This window comes from Sturnus vulgaris, chromosome 1, assembly GCF_052056855.1.
Source record: "Sturnus vulgaris isolate bStuVul1 chromosome 1, bStuVul1.hap1, whole genome shotgun sequence".
NCBI classification, from domain to species: Eukaryota; Metazoa; Chordata; class Aves; order Passeriformes; family Sturnidae; genus Sturnus; species Sturnus vulgaris.
The window spans coordinates 32,334,385-32,350,852 of NC_142243.1; the positions used below are offsets into that span (position 1 = coordinate 32,334,385).

At 38.8% G+C, this 16,468-nt stretch overlaps 1 protein-coding gene across 9 annotated transcripts in view; it reads right to left on the minus strand.

Annotated features, from left to right (window-relative positions):
* Positions 1–8,964: 8,964 nt before the first annotated feature.
* The window catches only part of OSBPL3 (oxysterol binding protein like 3), an 84,906-nt gene continuing 77,402 nt past the window's right edge, over positions 8,965–16,468 (minus strand). For all 9 annotated transcript variants that reach the window (XM_088163164.1, XM_088163156.1, XM_014894323.2 and 6 more), the window contains 3 exons: positions 16,244–16,370; positions 15,600–15,722; positions 8,965–14,418 (listed from right to left, as the gene is read on the minus strand). In XM_088163164.1, the coding sequence (XP_088019290.1) occupies positions 14,322–14,418; positions 15,600–15,722; positions 16,244–16,370 (347 nt within the window). In that variant the 3' untranslated portion in view covers positions 8,965–14,321. The remainder of the gene's footprint in view (positions 14,419–15,599; positions 15,723–16,243; positions 16,371–16,468) is intronic.

Below are 16,468 nucleotides of genomic sequence, written 5' to 3' on the forward strand. Positions count from 1 at the left end.
ATCAAGAGACCTTAATGCCTAACACCCTGACTTCGGAACAAAGGGAAGGTGAAAGCTTAATGTCTTTAAAAGAGCAGTTCTGGGTGAAAGGTATCAGTAAATGTACATACATCCATTTCTTCCGTTTAGCTAGTGCAGTATCCAAACCTTCCAATGAATTTCAGCTGATTTTAATCCATTACCCCTTCTGATTTCCCAAGGTGAGGTCCTTATTGATTCAATGATAAAACAGATCTCCCTTGTGGGCTTGCACCTGCTTACAGAAATTTGAACAAATAGCTAGAATGGAACTAAGTACCTGTATTTGTGATGGTTTAATTTTTATGAACTAATGAAATTTATAAAGCTCCATTCTTAGAGCCCCTGCCTGAGAAAAAGTACCCACACATCCTCAGATCTCTTTTCAGGATCAGCACTGAACTGCAGAATTGTTAGCTCCAGTAATAATCTGGCCAGTAATAGCACACGTTTCATAAGCTATCAGGTGTTCTTCCAGGGAGTGGCAATGTGTGATCCATTTCATATGCAAGAGTCTGCTAAAGCATATTCTGAGAAATGAAGGGAGGAAGTTGCACTGAACCACATTGCTATGGAAATATCCACTGGGGAGGGAGGACTTAAATAACACTAGAGAAACTTGCTGGTAATTTTAAGGACACTGTCAGCAGTTGCATGCGCACCAAATAGAGAGTACCCACACCAGGAATATTTCCAAGTTTTTAAGAAAAAGTCTTCAACAGAAATCTTCTATCCATCTGAATGGCACCAGCTAACATAGGGTAATTTTCAGATGCCTCTCATGAACTAGAAGATACAGAAACACAGATTGTTACCAAACAGTTTTGGCGCTGTGCAGCAATTAACTTTGAGGCTTCAAAATCTGTCACAAAAACTGGCTGCAGATGGGAGACATTTAGGACCCACCTTGAGCATTCAGTCTTCGTGGAAATGCTCTTCAGGTGCACTGCACAGTCAAAATTCCCAGGGGTTACTCTATGACTAGCGGGGATGCCAACAGGGAGAATGTTGTATCAGAGAAATACACAATCTCAGCGTGGTCTGTCAGCCACAGAGTCCATCTCCTGAGCTGAAGCATGAAGTGCATCACTGCTGCATTAGAAGATCTTTCTGCCTTGCTCCTGCATGAGAAGATCATCTTGCAGAAGGAGCAGAGGGAGAAAACCAGAAACTTCGGCCTCTGGAACAAACTGCTCTTGGTATGGGACAGGTTCTGGCTACCTCTTAAATAAGTGAGGTGAGGCAAGCGACTTCACAGCCACGACTTAAAAAATGAATAATGCAAATAATAAGTGATTAATTAGACAAAAGATAATAATCTGAAGAGGAAAAAAGACCCCAGCAAAATAGTTGTATGGCTTTTTGAGTATGGCTGTGTGAAGTTCCTCAGGTATGACATTTAAAAAATCACTGGGCGTGCCACCACAAGATGTCAGCATTGCAGAATGATTATTCCTACCAGAAACAGAAAAGGTTTTTGCATCCTATATTCATTTGGTATTAGATTTAACATTTTTGTACGATGGCATAATCTGGCCTTATTTTTTCCAACCATTGACATTATGATGTCAGTTCAAATTTAGTTGCAAGGGGGAATTTCTTTAACAGCTTTTTAAATTAAAAAACTTTTAAAAATGCTTTCACAGCATGAACAGCAGTACTAATGGCAAATAATACCTTGTAGTCATTAATGTGTTGTTTCAGGCTGCATCCAGCCTGGCTAGAAAGCGCTCACTAAAATTGTGCCTGTATACTGAGGTGTGCAGAGGCCATCCAAACGTCTCTGGTGTTGCATGCTACGCCTTTTTAAAACCCTCACACTGGCTGGAAAAGGCTGTGCTGGCCTCAGTTCTGTGGAGGAAGTGAGAAGAAAGTGTGAAGATATTTTGAGCTTCTATTTAGAAGAGAAGGATATTTGGGGTAGCAAATCTTTTTAAAGGTCCAGCAACATAAGCCAAATCACCAGCAAGAGAATAATTTCTTTTTTTTCTCCACTTCCTTTTATAAGAATAAAAGATCTGAGCAGCAGTTTTTGTTTGTTTCTGTATTTCTTTCAAATCAACTAACCAGCCTCATTTTTCTTCCCCATTGAAATTCATGTCCTGTTTTGCTAGGATGCTCTGTACTTTTCGCTTCTACCATTCTGTCCTCTGAAACATTTCCTGTTGCACACAACAGCTTTTCCCTCTCCTGCTGTTACGGCTGTCACCAGCTCTTCCACTATGCCAGCAGCAAGTGACAGGCTTAGCAAGGGACCGTGTCCTGAGAAGGGGAGATGAGTGAGAGGGTGCAATGAGCCAGGAGGGGCTGTGTGAGTTCAAAGCATCCCGAAAACTGTTCCTCTGTGCTTCCCTACCCATTCATGTGAGCTTCTGTCCTTTCTGCTCTTGACGATGGGAAGGTGACATCTTTAACCATCTGAAGATATTGTAAGATGAGTTTGGCCAATCTTTAGAGGCTATGTTGTATTTCCAGGTTCAACTCTGCTACCTTTACAGACCAATACAAGGAAAACAGAGTTCACTTCTGGACCTTCTAGTCCCTTGGAAGGACCACTGGACAGTGCCATGCTGAGATGCAGAAGGAGGCAGACATGTTCAGTACAACCTGTTGGCTGTAACTCAGTCAGAGATCTCTGCCTTCCACACCTGCCTTTCTGTAGTGCACAGGTTGTGGCACAGGGCTCCCCTCTGTCATTCTGTCCAACCGTGCGATGATTCTGTGATGTCTCCAATAGTAATATGGAGAACCATTTGCATGAATTTGCATAAACTTGATGCTTCTAACTTTAAGTTGTAGATTAGGTGGCAACCACAAAACTTCCTTTTACAACGATAAATGAAAACTTAGGAATAGATAAAATTTCTTGCACGTCTCAAAACCCTTCCATAATAGTTTATTAGAAACCATCTGGTTTCATTAATGTTTTATCAAAAACCATCTGGCTGCTATATTGTTCAAGCTATTTAGTAGTAAAACTTCCTCATAAATTAGCCAAAACGAATGGCTATCTACTATTGTGTACGAGCCCCAAACAACTTTCATGTAGGTCCTATATAAAGTTATTTTAAAAGTATTAGACTATACTAAACTTCAACAGTCTAGAAAATCAATCAGTAATAAATTACAAAATTTAGATTACTCCTCATGCTTCTTAATTTTTTTCTTTTTTCTACATGTTTAATTCTTGGCCAGTTGGAACAGGAGCTACAATGTCAAAATGACAAACTGTATTTAAAAGAAAAATATTATGAATTTGTTTTTCAATTAAACATTGCAGAGGATACCTGTCACCATGCCTCCATAAACTGAAGCCCTTCATCTTTGTACCTCTGCACAGGTACACTTTTCAGACTGTAAGCACTCTGTCAGGGTTTCTGGCACTGCTCTGAAATCTGACTGTACAGCAGCACTTGGGACCATTCAGAGTTGTGAAGTGCCTACTGCTATGGGCAGCTAGGTAACTGATTGTAAATGTTTACGTAATATACATTGTTTTAATAAATTGTACTTCCACTCAATTATTTTACTGTTACATTTTCAGCTTAGTAAAAAATGTCACCCTAATATTAGGGCAGTTCCTAGTGATTTTGCTGTTTATAGACAACCTTAAAATTACTGTGAATGGAAGAACTAAGGAAAGCATATCTAAAGAACACATAGAAGATTTAGGGCAAAATTGACAAGGCAACAGGAGTTAAAAGATCCCTGGGGAAGAGCCTATGGCTGAAGCTGCCTAGAGAGAAAAGCTGGCTGTAAGTTTCCTTTGATCAGCTATCCAGATTTGTTCTGTTTCATGCAATTCCTTTTCCATCCTCTGAATGCGTATGCACAAGTATCCTCAAAAACCCTCACTATCCGCCTGTGGGAGCAAATGATTTGGGCAGAACTTTCTGAAGAATGGGCAGTATGTGATTGCAGTCCCTCATGGGGCAGCCAGCTGGATGATGTTTGTGTTGCACTGCTGCAGAACTGAAGCATGGCCATAGTGAAACCTTGCAAAATGTTCAGAAGCTAACATTAATATTTCACTGAGTAACACCAGATGCGTGTTGTCATGTACAACATTTATAGCAATAGCTTTACTGTGATTTAAAACAAATTTTCTCTCTCCCTTTTTGTTTTTGTGCCTCCTTTGTTTTCTTTTGTAGTCTTTTTGCAACTCCATAATCCCCTTATCATTACCTGTTGCCAGCTTAGTCTCTCTTGCAGGAGCAACAGCAGAAATTCCTGTTCCAGGACAATCTGAAAGGGGTTTCTCAACAACAACAACAAAATCAGTTTATCTGCCCATAAAGATAGAAATTTTAGAGAGATAGAGAATTTTGTTTAGCAATCTTTGAAGCAAGCCATGGCCCATAAAAGTGGCAGATGCATTGAGGAGAAGACCACAAATAGCAAAGAAGTCAGTGGCCAAAGAGGGTCCTGAGGAGTGGTGAGGCTGCATTGCTCCTAGAAGTGAGTCAAGATTCCTTCAGCTTCCCAGGGGCTCTGCAGCAGGAGCTGCCAGGAGCTGTCTGTATCTTCTGCTGTAGTAACACACACCACAAAGGAGGACAGAAGTTAAAAGCCCATCCCATTTCCCACATGGGTGACAGTTTTGCCCCATTGGGTACCAAAAGGAAGGCCTCATGTTTCTTTGCTTTTCAATGTCGTACAGGCAGTGGGATAAGAACATACCTCGGTTGATCCCACGAAAGGGAACAGGATGGAAAAGGAACATAGCTCTTTTTGAAACCAGGAGCAAGGGCTTAGCAAGCAGAGAAAAAATGTGTGGGCTGGTAATTGCATGAGAGTTCTTTTTATATTATGCAACAGTGTTGCCCAAAAGGACAGCAGGTACAATAAAGAGGGTCAAAACAGATTGGTGGATGTAAAAGCAGTGTGTCCCAGTCAGGGCTTTTCAGCACAAGAGACACATGGAGCTCCTGGAGTAGGTCTAGCAGAGGGCCACAAGGATCATTAAGGAACTGGAGCATCTCTCTTATGAGGAAAGGCTGAGGGAGCTGGGCTTGTTCAGCCTCGAGAAGAGATGACTGAGAGGGACCCTCATGAATGTCTGCCAGTATCTGAAGGGAGGGTGCCAAGAGGATGGAGCCAGGCTGTTCTCAGTGCCCAGCAACAGGACAAGAGGCAATGGGCGGAAACTGCTGCTCAGGAAATTCCACCTGAACATGAGGAAGAACTTCTTTACTGTGAGAGTGACCCCACACTGGAACAGGTTGCCCAGGGGGGATGTGGAGTGTCTCTCCTCTCCAGAGACATTCAAGAACTGTCTGGATGCAATCCTGTGCCTTGTGCTCTAGGATGACCCTGTTTGAGCAGGGAGGTTGGACCAGATGATCCACTGTGGTCCCTTCCAACCTGACTGATTCTGTGAAAATGCTGCAGGTTTGAACAGAGTGGGAACCACTACAGAGCAGTCATGTCCTGCAAATTCGTATTGGTGGTGGCTGGGGACAGAGTCACACAGCTCCAGGTTGTTGACACTATTTGTTATATTGCAGTTCCACACGCAGACCAGGTCTTCACTATGCTGGAAAAAAACCTCATGTATGAAATAATGTGCTGGCCTTTTCTCTGACAATTAAAAATGTAATTTATTTGCTTCATCACAGGACTAAAACTGGTGGCCTTTTCTCTGACAATTAAAAATGTAATTTATTTGCTTCATCACAGGACTAAAACTGGTGTCCTCGCTGCTTGTACTGCCCTTGTTTATCTGAACGGTGCACTGATTTGGGTGAATGGCATCTGTAACAGGTGTAACAAGTACTCTTGGGTGGATGGCTTTCTTATTGCCAAAGAGACAACTCTCTGCTACTGGGAGATGGGATTGTACTTCCCCTGCAGAACTGGTTGCTGTCAGCTTGAGATGGATATTACTTGGTTCTCCCACAGTTACTGTCCAGCCTCACCAATGCCAATGTACCAGTGTGAGCAATACAGTTTCTAAAAGAGAAAGAAGACCAGCTGTGTCCTGAGAAGATGCATTATCAGGAAAGGAAACAATGAGCAATGAGAAAGCATGAACTGTAGTTACTCCTTTTTCCTAGGACCTCACAACTGCACACTTCAACACTTAGAATAATATTGCAATATGTACTCTTCCCTCTCATTCCTTTCTCCCATCATGTCAAACAACCAATTCATGTTGGTATCAAGACCAGAGCACTCACACGAGCATCAGCTTTAGGAAGCCTTACACCTAGATAATGTACAATGGAGCTCCTACTAAGGCTTTATATTTTTTCAGTTCCTGATATTCACAAAAGGGGAGAATATTATATCCTAGAGTTCTCTACATTGCATCAGCTTTAACTGAAGCTTTACTTTGTTTCCAAAATGAAAGGGGACATGTTAAGGAAGGGCTAGGCTTATCATCCTTTAGTAACTAGAGAATTCAGAAAAAGTCAAGCTTGCCCTAACTGACCTATTTGCAGTGTTCTCTTTGGCAAAGTCCCTAGTAAAACATTTTCCCCACTAAAGAAGTTCATAATTTGGTGCGCTATTTTTGAACCTTTTAAGAAAAATTGATTTTTCCATCCAAAAAACCGGTAGAGCTATAGTTGCCTTTACAGGGTTTGCCTCATTGACTGACGTGCACGTAGCAAACAATGAAGACAGTAGGATGATCTCTCGACTTCATCTTCAGCCTTCAGTCAACTGCTGAAATTATAACAAACCTAGTAATAAACAAAACTGTAAATCTCTTCCAGCTATTAGACAGGTTCTCATCTATTGATAAATCTACATAATCTTCCTTACCTTAGGCAGCAATCTAGGCATTGCAGACATAGCCTCATAAAAATCTAAGGAAGAGAGGATTTTTCAAGGTGTGTACTGCAGTAATTCAAAGCTGCCTTACTACAACATTTCTTTTTTTTTTAACACAAGCTGAAAAGTAAGGAGTTTGTCATTTTGGAAATCAATTTTTATTAAGAAGTTTTAATAAAGACAGTGTTCACTAAGCAAAAAAAAAAAAAGTACTTTTCAATTCTAATAGCTGGTTTTACTAGAATAGCAGTATCAGGGCACAAAATCCACAGGGAGAAATAGTAGCCTAATATTTAGAGGAAGGCAGTAGTTCCTGGAGTCTGTGAAATTAGTCAGAAACATCAGCGGATGTTCATACACAACATCTTGTGTTCCAGGAATTTATTACTGTTTCAAGAGCCTGTAAAAACTTATATCAGTGAACCCACAGAGACAAACTCTCAGTTAACTTAAGCCTCCATTACACTCAGCTCAGTACAGCAATGTTGATTTACCTCAAATGAGAGTTTGCAAAGTAATTTCAGATATTTCCCTTGGTACAGAGTAAGCAAAGATACAAATTCATAGGTATACATCAGAATTTGGTATCTGGCCAGCTTTAAACCACATTTAAAAATAGAGAGTAACTCTACAAATCCTTAAGCATAAAACAGAGAGGTCTAAATTAAAAATCAACAAACCAAGCACAGAGAGCAACATTTGCAACACGAAAGAAATATAACAGAGGCATTAAAAAACAACAACAAAAAAGCCAAGATGTGTTGGTTACTATGTAGAGCAAGCTTGCTCAGCTGTCAGTGTTTTTCCTCACCCTATGAAGGTTTGAATCATTCTGCAATAAGCAAAATTACTTTAAAATAGAGTAGTGTAAATGAACAAACAACTGAACTTAAACAGAAACTGGATGCGAGGTCTACACAAGCCAAGTTTACCTTGCACTTCTGTAAGGGAAGCAGCCTGGTTTGTCTGGGTAGCACTGGCCACACTGTGGGCACTTGGCATAGTATTAGCTTGAGGAGCAGTCATGAGAAATTCACTTCATATCCATTCTCTGTAAGAGAAATTCCTGCTGCCCCGGATGCTCGTGAGTGGGGCACCAACAATGAGCATCCCTTGCAGTCTTCCTCTCCCTTTTATAATTATGAAAAAAAAAATATTACTGCTTCTATAAACCAGAACTTTCCCAGCAAGTTGAACTAAATGCTAGTTACTTCAGATCCCAATTAAACCATATCAGATCTCTATGAAATAAATCTGCAATGAAGTAATTCCCCTAACACAATGAGAAAGTTTCAAGGTTCTTAACCCAATAGAACCAAAATGGCTGGATTTTAAAAAACCAGGAGCTGATTCTTGTCAGCTATAAAGACTGTTTTTCTTTTGGCATCTATCCTGATTCTGCCATGTGCAACAGTTGAGGATATTTTGCATGGTAACAAATTTATAGATCCAGTTTTCCCAGCTCTTCCTGAAAACTCCATTGTCCCTCCCACCTAATCCTTGTAGACACTGAGGCTGCAAAGTGCTGCAGAACTGCAGTCAGGAATTTCACCTTGGTCAGGAGTTACACTCTCTCTACTCCCATATTTTTCAAGATCCTAGTCCATCCATATTGCATCTTAGACACATATGGTGGCACTGTGAGACATAGTTGAGATCTGATTGGCAGAGCTGTCCTGAATCACCATCTCTAAGGGAAAAACCACCACACTGATATAATTTCTTTACAGTTATTTATTTTATCCAGTAAATACTATGTTTCCTTGTTTTTAAAAGTTGTTTTATGAAGAACATTTAGTTTGTGGTTTCTACGCTCATACTAAAGCATAGTATTTATGCTGCACATCTGTCTGCTAAAAACTGCTTTTAAGAATAAACTTCCAGCTGTAAATGGATTCCATCAGCTTACCCCTTTTCCTGCCCCAGTGCCTGGCACAATAGCTATGAAGCAGAGCTGTGCAGAGAAGTACAACTGGAACATTGCACAACTATCAGACAGATTGTAAGAGTGATAAATAAGGGTTCTAGCAGATGGAAGCTCTTTCCTGCTTGCCATTTTGCAAAGTGTAAAAAGGACAGATCACTACAGCAATGAGATTCGTTTCAGCTGCCACTAACAACCTTTGAAGAAAGATGCTTACAACCCCAGGAAAAAGTCAGGGTGCTCCATGACCTTTTGCAAGTATGATTTATTAACATCTAACTGAATTGGTTACAGAGATAAAAATAATAAATCAAGTTGTGCATCAAGGTACTCCAGTGTTATTACAAATTTTTGGAGTGAAGCAGAAAACAGGAATGGTCCTGACTACAGAGAAACTCAAATGTCTGAAAGTCAGCAATAATTCTGATACATAAGATATTGTTCCTCATTCTGAAATCACTAATGCCCTATCAAAACAAACAACAAATTCAGCATTTAGCAGCTTTGTTTATGTAATACCTCGTACATGTGGGATCTTTTTCCAATACTGGAACTAGCAAAATACTGTTAATACAATTACTTTCAGATTCTCAGGCATGCCAGCCATCTCCAATGTGTAGAGCTGATGGACATCATCACCTCATGGGGATCAACATCTCAAACATTCTCATAAGCTTTAATACAGTTTTGTTTTATGCATTAAAAACACCAAACCCACAACTAATATTTTAAAAAATGAACAATTTAAAATAATTCTTTAGCATATGGCAACTACTTATGTGAAAAATTTCTCTTATTGCTTTCAAAAAGCTGCAGCAAGAACAGTATTTAAGAACGAAGCAGTACAGTAATACATTTGGTGGTAAGCTACAGCATTTACTAAGTTTCAAAAGGTAAGCCAGATAATGTGCAGTTTCTCATGAGTCCACAGCTGCTGGAGTAAGTTGCACACACCAGTAGCTAGGAAATAGAAAGGATGAGTTAGTGAACACTGTGAATTTTATTTATTGTAGGCGTAATTCATGAATGAAAACACACTCAATCAAAAACCCTTTTCATTTTAATGTCACTCCTTTGAATAGCACCATCTGATTCTAGCCCTTGCAAGATGTATTCAGTTATGTGGACAGGTTGGATGTCATCCTTCTCTCTGTTAAAATGCACCATGGGCCAAGTTTTGCACTCATCTTCAGCTTGCCCCCTCTGCATGAGTTGTACCCAAAAAAGAAGCCATACTGAACAAAGCAGGATGTGCTGAGAGTTTCCTGCTCTGCCCAGCTGGTCATTTGGAGAAACAACACAAGAGATTTACACAAAAGCAGATGCAAGGACATTAGTAATTAGGATCTGCTGAGCAGATATAGCTGCATATTTCCATAGCACACTACCCTTAATAGGTCTGACTCCAGAGTGTAAGAGAGTCTTATTCACAGTCAAGGAAAGATACAGAAGGAATTTATGGGGAAGAGAATTTAACTACAGCCTCTAGGTATGATTTATCATTTGTTAGAATGGACTGTTCTCCTATTTGTCAGGTTTTTTTAATAAGGAGAAAAAATGAGACACTGAATAAAGGACCACATAGAAAACCTGAACAGGACTGTAAACAGCTGAGGGAAAGTGGGGGGCATGGAAAGGGGTGAGGTCTCTGTTAGGTTGTGTTTTCTGGGGGGTTGTTTGTTTTGAGACCAGCACTGGACCGTTGTGCAATGTGAAAGCTGTCCTTGGTTGGGCCCTAGTTCTGGTCCCAGGAATTGGTGTTCTTACTGTAGAGTGACGTGGATTCAACACTAAGCTACTAGGTAATAAGGTGACTGTGTTTGCAACTATTATGTCCTTCTGATTTTAAAACAAAGCAGCAATCCTGTTTCCAGTCCTTCAAAGAAAACTGGTTGGTGGAAGAACATATTTCCAGGATGTTTCCTTATCAAAATTTGGGCTGGTTTTGGTCTGTCTTTCAGGCATGTAACTTTCCAAGCTCTGCATAAAGAACCGAAGTACAGACTGCTGGATCTCTATTTCAAAAACAATCTAAACGAAGTAGTTCAGTGCTAGCAAACGATCACATCAAGCATATCTCAGAGAACAGAGATCCAGAAAGGAATGCAGTGATTAATAGTGCATTCTAGTTCCGCTTGGTCTAAAGGGACCCGGAGTTGCCTCCTGAACAAGTGATGCTGTTTTGTAAACCCAAATCTACAAATTTACACAAAATCAGAAACTAAGCATCAAGCCTGCAAATCTGAAAGTAGAGCTGTAGGTTTCTGTTCCTATGTACAATATTTCCCTGGATTTTTTTTTTCTTTCTATGCTTTACAACTTGAAAAATGAAGGAGGGTTTCAACATCCAATGGTCTGAGCTGCTCCATCACCTTGATGGAAGTTTATAGTGAGAGTTTTGCTTTATGAAGAGACACACAAAGTGAGTGCATGAGTGCTTCTCAAACTGGCCTCCAAAATCGTATTAAGCAATGTTTATGAAGTCATGAAATAAGAGAGCTATAACAGCAGGCAAGGGTCATCAGGAAATTTTAAGACTGATCCATTGAGTTACACACCTTGGGGATCACAGCTGCATATGAAAGGAAGCAGTTAAGTTGCCTGATACATTCTGTTTTACAATTCAGGGTAGAAATAGTGGGTAAAAAGTCCCTCAGTGTCAGTTATTAAAAATAACAGTTGTCTCAGTTATACTGCAGAAAGCTAATATAACTTTTGTACACATTAACACTGCTGAAGTTTTGAGGAAGAAAATTACCAAAATTTCGTATTTTACCAAGAATAACTTTATAGAATATATTAAGTTTGTGAATGTTGAATATATTTACATGCAGAAATACACACAACTAACATCAAGACAAATTTCTTCCACTTCTTAATATACAGTTAACAGAAGTTTAACAAGTAAACCAAATTGTCTCATACAAAATTAAGCAGGGAAAACTATACTGCAGGTGGAAGTATGGGGTCAGAGGATCATTCACAACTAGTTACACTGTGTTTGGAGGTGTATATCATAGAATTACAAAAGGAGCAATTACTTGTTCATTAATTTTGCTTCATGCATTTAGGAAATGCCCTGGATTATTCTCAGGCATTTTTATGGAGACAATGCTAAAATTCTGGAGCTTACTTTGTTGATACAGAAATTTTGATAAAGAAATTTTTATATAAGGCACTGCTCAGCCCAATGCTTCTTGTCATTAATCCCATGTATTTCAGACAGTTTGGAGTGTTAGAGAAATCAGACTTGGCACTGCCAGTGTGATTTCTCCAAAATCATGACTCAAATACCCTATATGAGATTTATTCTGTTTAATACCTGCACACACAGAACATACAAACTCAGCAATCAGATCAGACACAGTAGCTGCCAAATATGACAATGAGCAAGCTTAATGCAGCCTCCACAAATTTTGCTCTTTTTCTTAAAAGCTGTTATTTCCTCTACCCTCTTTTGTTTTTAAATGAACCTTACTTTTAGTATAAATTGTAATTACCACCAGTAAGTCTAATTGTAATTATCAGCTCATTTCTGTGCCAGGTTTTGACAGTTAATACAGGGATAAAAGACAGGAAGGGAAGAAGTCATGAAGAGAACCTCATTTTTCTTTAAAAATCTAACAGCCCCCAAAGTTTAAGATTTCCTTTGGAATCAAAGCCCAGATTTTGTCTTCATATAAGTGTGAACTTTGCCTTGTTGCATGCTGCTGGCATGATAGTGAAGTTTTTCAAAGACATATTAATTAGATATAATTATGTTAACTTCTTTGGTAATAAGTTATGGAAACTATTGTGAGGCAGAGATCCTGGGCAAAATGAAAAATGGTGAAAAAGCATTCATCTCCCTCTGAGACAATGAGGCTTCAAGGTAATAGAACAAGTTCAAATATACATCTAATCTGATACTACAGATTTTGTTTAAAATTTAAAACCTTCATAGTATTTCCTTCATGTTACATATAATACATGGATCCATTTTTAATAGACTTTCTCTAGAACAATGCAGCACAATTGCAGTAAAGTGCAAACTTTTCTAAGCTATTAGTTTGTCCTCCTAGAAGTCTACCTTATCCATGCCATGTCCAGTTGTTCCAGTCATAAGCCAATTTAACATGCCAGCATTTGGGTTTGTTTTGTATCTTTACAGCACGTAAAGAAAAGAAAAGGACGTGGTGACAGGATGCAGATCTATCATGTGGAAAATTGCATTGCTGCCAGAGAGCTGCAAACACACAGAGCAGATTTGAAGAACCGTGAATCAGGCTTGGGTTGCAGATATGTGGGAATGCAAATTACTCTGTTAATGACTATGGCATTGTTATTTGATAGAAGAAAAACCCAAAAATACTGCCCATCTCTATAATCTTCATTCAAAAATGAGGCTTCTGCTACATTTGTTTCCTGCTAAATTTCTGACCTATGGTTTAGTAGCTTCACAAATCCAACCATACATATAAAATTACAGGAAAGGGATGCAATTGATTTAGTGCAAGACATTTAAATATTTATCTGAACTTAAACAGACAGAGGAAGATCAAAGACTCCATACACTTCTCCATAAGGCAGATGGTAATTTTTTAAATATAAGATCTTAAATATGTTATTTCTTAAGAGGTAGAAAATATCAAAATACTAGGAAAAAATTTCTAGCTTAAAACAATCAGTTTGCTAACTTTTTAAAAAGTCTTACTGTTGCAATTTTTGAGTGAATAAAAACAAATGAAGCTATGGAAGCACAGGATTTCGTGCTCTGTATAAGATTTCACTTACTGGAAAAAGAGAGCTTCTTCATCTAGTTAGTGCTCAAGCAGTATATACAAATGATCTCCTCCTCTTGCCCTGTTGGGGGCTATAAATTTGAAGTGAAAATTTTTCCCAGTGGAAAATTTTGGCGATTCCTGACTTTCTAGCACTGCATTTAACCGGGTACAGTTTATGTATAAGGCAGTAAAACCACCAATGCTCAGAACTACCTCTTCCATAAAGCTAAGAAGAAAGTTAATAAAAACAAAAGCTTACTTAAATCTTTCCTACAGACAGCAAAAGATCATAGTCAGATTCCAGCACCAGCTGATAATCTGTTTTAGCAATTTATACCAGCCCAGAGACAGCTAAACTACTCATTGCACTGTGGAAGCCTACCTACAGTTTGAGTTACTAAGGCTTGCACTCTGACTCCTCAGCACAGCTAGGAGATGCTGATGCTACTGTCTCCAATGCAACTCAGTAAGGCATAATTTAACTCAGAACTGATGTTATTACACATTGAAAAAGTAGTGCAAAAGCTCCTCTCTTTTCCATCTATTAACATTCAGTACTATTTATTAAATATTTTATAAAAAGAAGTTAGGATATTTATACATTCAAACAATCACTGCAATAGTTGCATAAAGGAAACAAATGAATGATCAGATTCTAAATTAAGCCCAGTTCTGGAGATATGCACATTTGCACATATGCACACACCACACATTCTGTGTGAGTGTGTATATATATATGTGTGTATATATAGATATAGATATATAGTTATATTTTATATATACGTCTTTTAAATCAGATCCAAAAATACAGCACAGAATGTCTTCACTTAGCTCCTCTTTCACCAGAGGACAGGATTGTCCAGTTTGGAAAAACCAGGTTCTTTTCTAAGGTCCATGTAGGTTCCATTGCTCACCCAGGAGTCATCACTGGATTTCCTATCAAAGATTAAACAAATGTAAGTTTATATTTTCCATCCACATGCTGTCTAATGCAGTTTAGCACCATGCCCAGATACCAAATCCAGCCCATGAACCAGGAGCAGTGCAGCTCATTGCAGCCTGCAAACAAGGCAGTACAGCTTGGAGAGCTGAGCTGTGCCTGCCCTGGGCCATGGAGAGGCATCTCAATCTAATGTTCACCAGACAACATCACTATTGAAGATCCAAATGCATTAACTCATATCTCCTCTAATACTTTTGCTATATAATAATTAAATTCTTTATTCTGTCATTTAAATCTACAGGATAAATCTCAGCTTTCAAATCCTCATTGTAAGGATTCAAATCCTCATTCTTATTCACAATTCTCATTGTGAATATACAATCACAAATTACTAGACTTTGCCTCTATCCTGCTTCCCTTTAGTAGGTGTGATTGGCATGTGATGAGTTAGCTCACCAGCCAGAGATGTAGTAGTCTAAAGCATTCCCTTTTGCACCTATTTAAAACATTCCTGTGTTCCTCAGAAGTACAATATAGATATATATCCAGAAAAAACAGGATCCCAGATCTGCTTATAGGTCCATACAACATTCATTTTGGCCCCAAGTCTTTCACTGCAGGAGAACAGAGAAGCTGGAGGGAAAAAGACCAACCACATCCTTACTAGCATTCTTCTTTTGATGCCTAAACTCTCCTGTTTAACTGATTTACAACAGGAAGAGATAAAGTGCCTTCAGAACAATAATTCTCTCCACATAAAATAGGGAAAACATGTTCAAAAATAGCCTTGGAAGCAAAAGGCTCAAAAAAACTCTGCACACTTCCACACCAAGCAATCCCACTGAATTCAGCAGAACTTCAGCAGAGGTAATTGAGCTAAATCCAGCTACTTCAGTTTGTTTCAAAGAATCAAAGATGCTACATTCACTCAGGCAAATTCAAATGTAGACTAAATATCAATTGCTATCAAGGCAAAAAGAAAAATAATTCAGGAATGCACTAATAAAAAACTAATACCTAATTCTGAGTTTTAACTAAGTCTGGAGTATTCTACATCACCAAAGTATATAGAGGAACCCTGGAATAAACTGGAGCCTGTTACATGGCAATTTAGAATCAGCTCTATAACAAGAATTTAAATAAATGATAATATATGCTAATTATTATCTAGTACCTGAAAAATCTAGGCTGATGCTCTAGATTGTTTTCTTCTAGCACCTTCCGTCGTTCTCTCTGTAGCTGCTCAATCCTCTGCTTCTGTATTTCAGCTCCTTCAATATTCCCTTCTTCTAGACACCTGCAGCAGCAGTGATATGAGACAATTCTTCCCAGAAGAATCTAATATTTCCAGTAGGTATTTCACAGTGTTTGAAAGGTAAACAGTTACCTCTGCAGACAACTGCACTGTGAAAAAGCACTGAAGGAAAACGAACTCTGGTAACAAGCTCAGAGTCACATTAGATCCTTCTACTTGGAAATATGCAAAAGTAAAAATTTCACTGCAGAAAGAAGCTTCAAGTGTCTCAGTTCTTATTCAAATACTGTGTGCTCAACATCCAGTACCTGAAGTACTGAAGTTTTAACATCCTTGGAACGGCAGTTATCTAAAAGCATCCAAGAAGCAATTTTAGGACACTTCCATAATGACTAAACCATCTCTCAATAAGTGATCACAAGGTCTGTTTCAGATACACATTAATGTAAAAATAGAAACACAGTGCAGTTATCCACAGAAAATAGTCTGAGTTCAGGGTAAAGTGAGTGTACAGAAGATTAAGAACTATTTAAGGAAAATATTTCAGAGTTAAAGCTTCTTACCTTTGGTCTGGCCTAAAACGTGTATCAGTGGATGGGAGTAATGACCTAGTTTGTGGGTCCAGTTCATTTAACTCCAGTGCAAATTGTGTGAATCCATACCACTGTTCATAATCTTTAGGCATTGGATCTACAGAAGAAAAGAATACATTCAGAATTCCAATTAAATGCTATTATATTGACAAGCTCCCTCCAGTCATTTGTTTATGCCTCATCCACAGTGTCAGT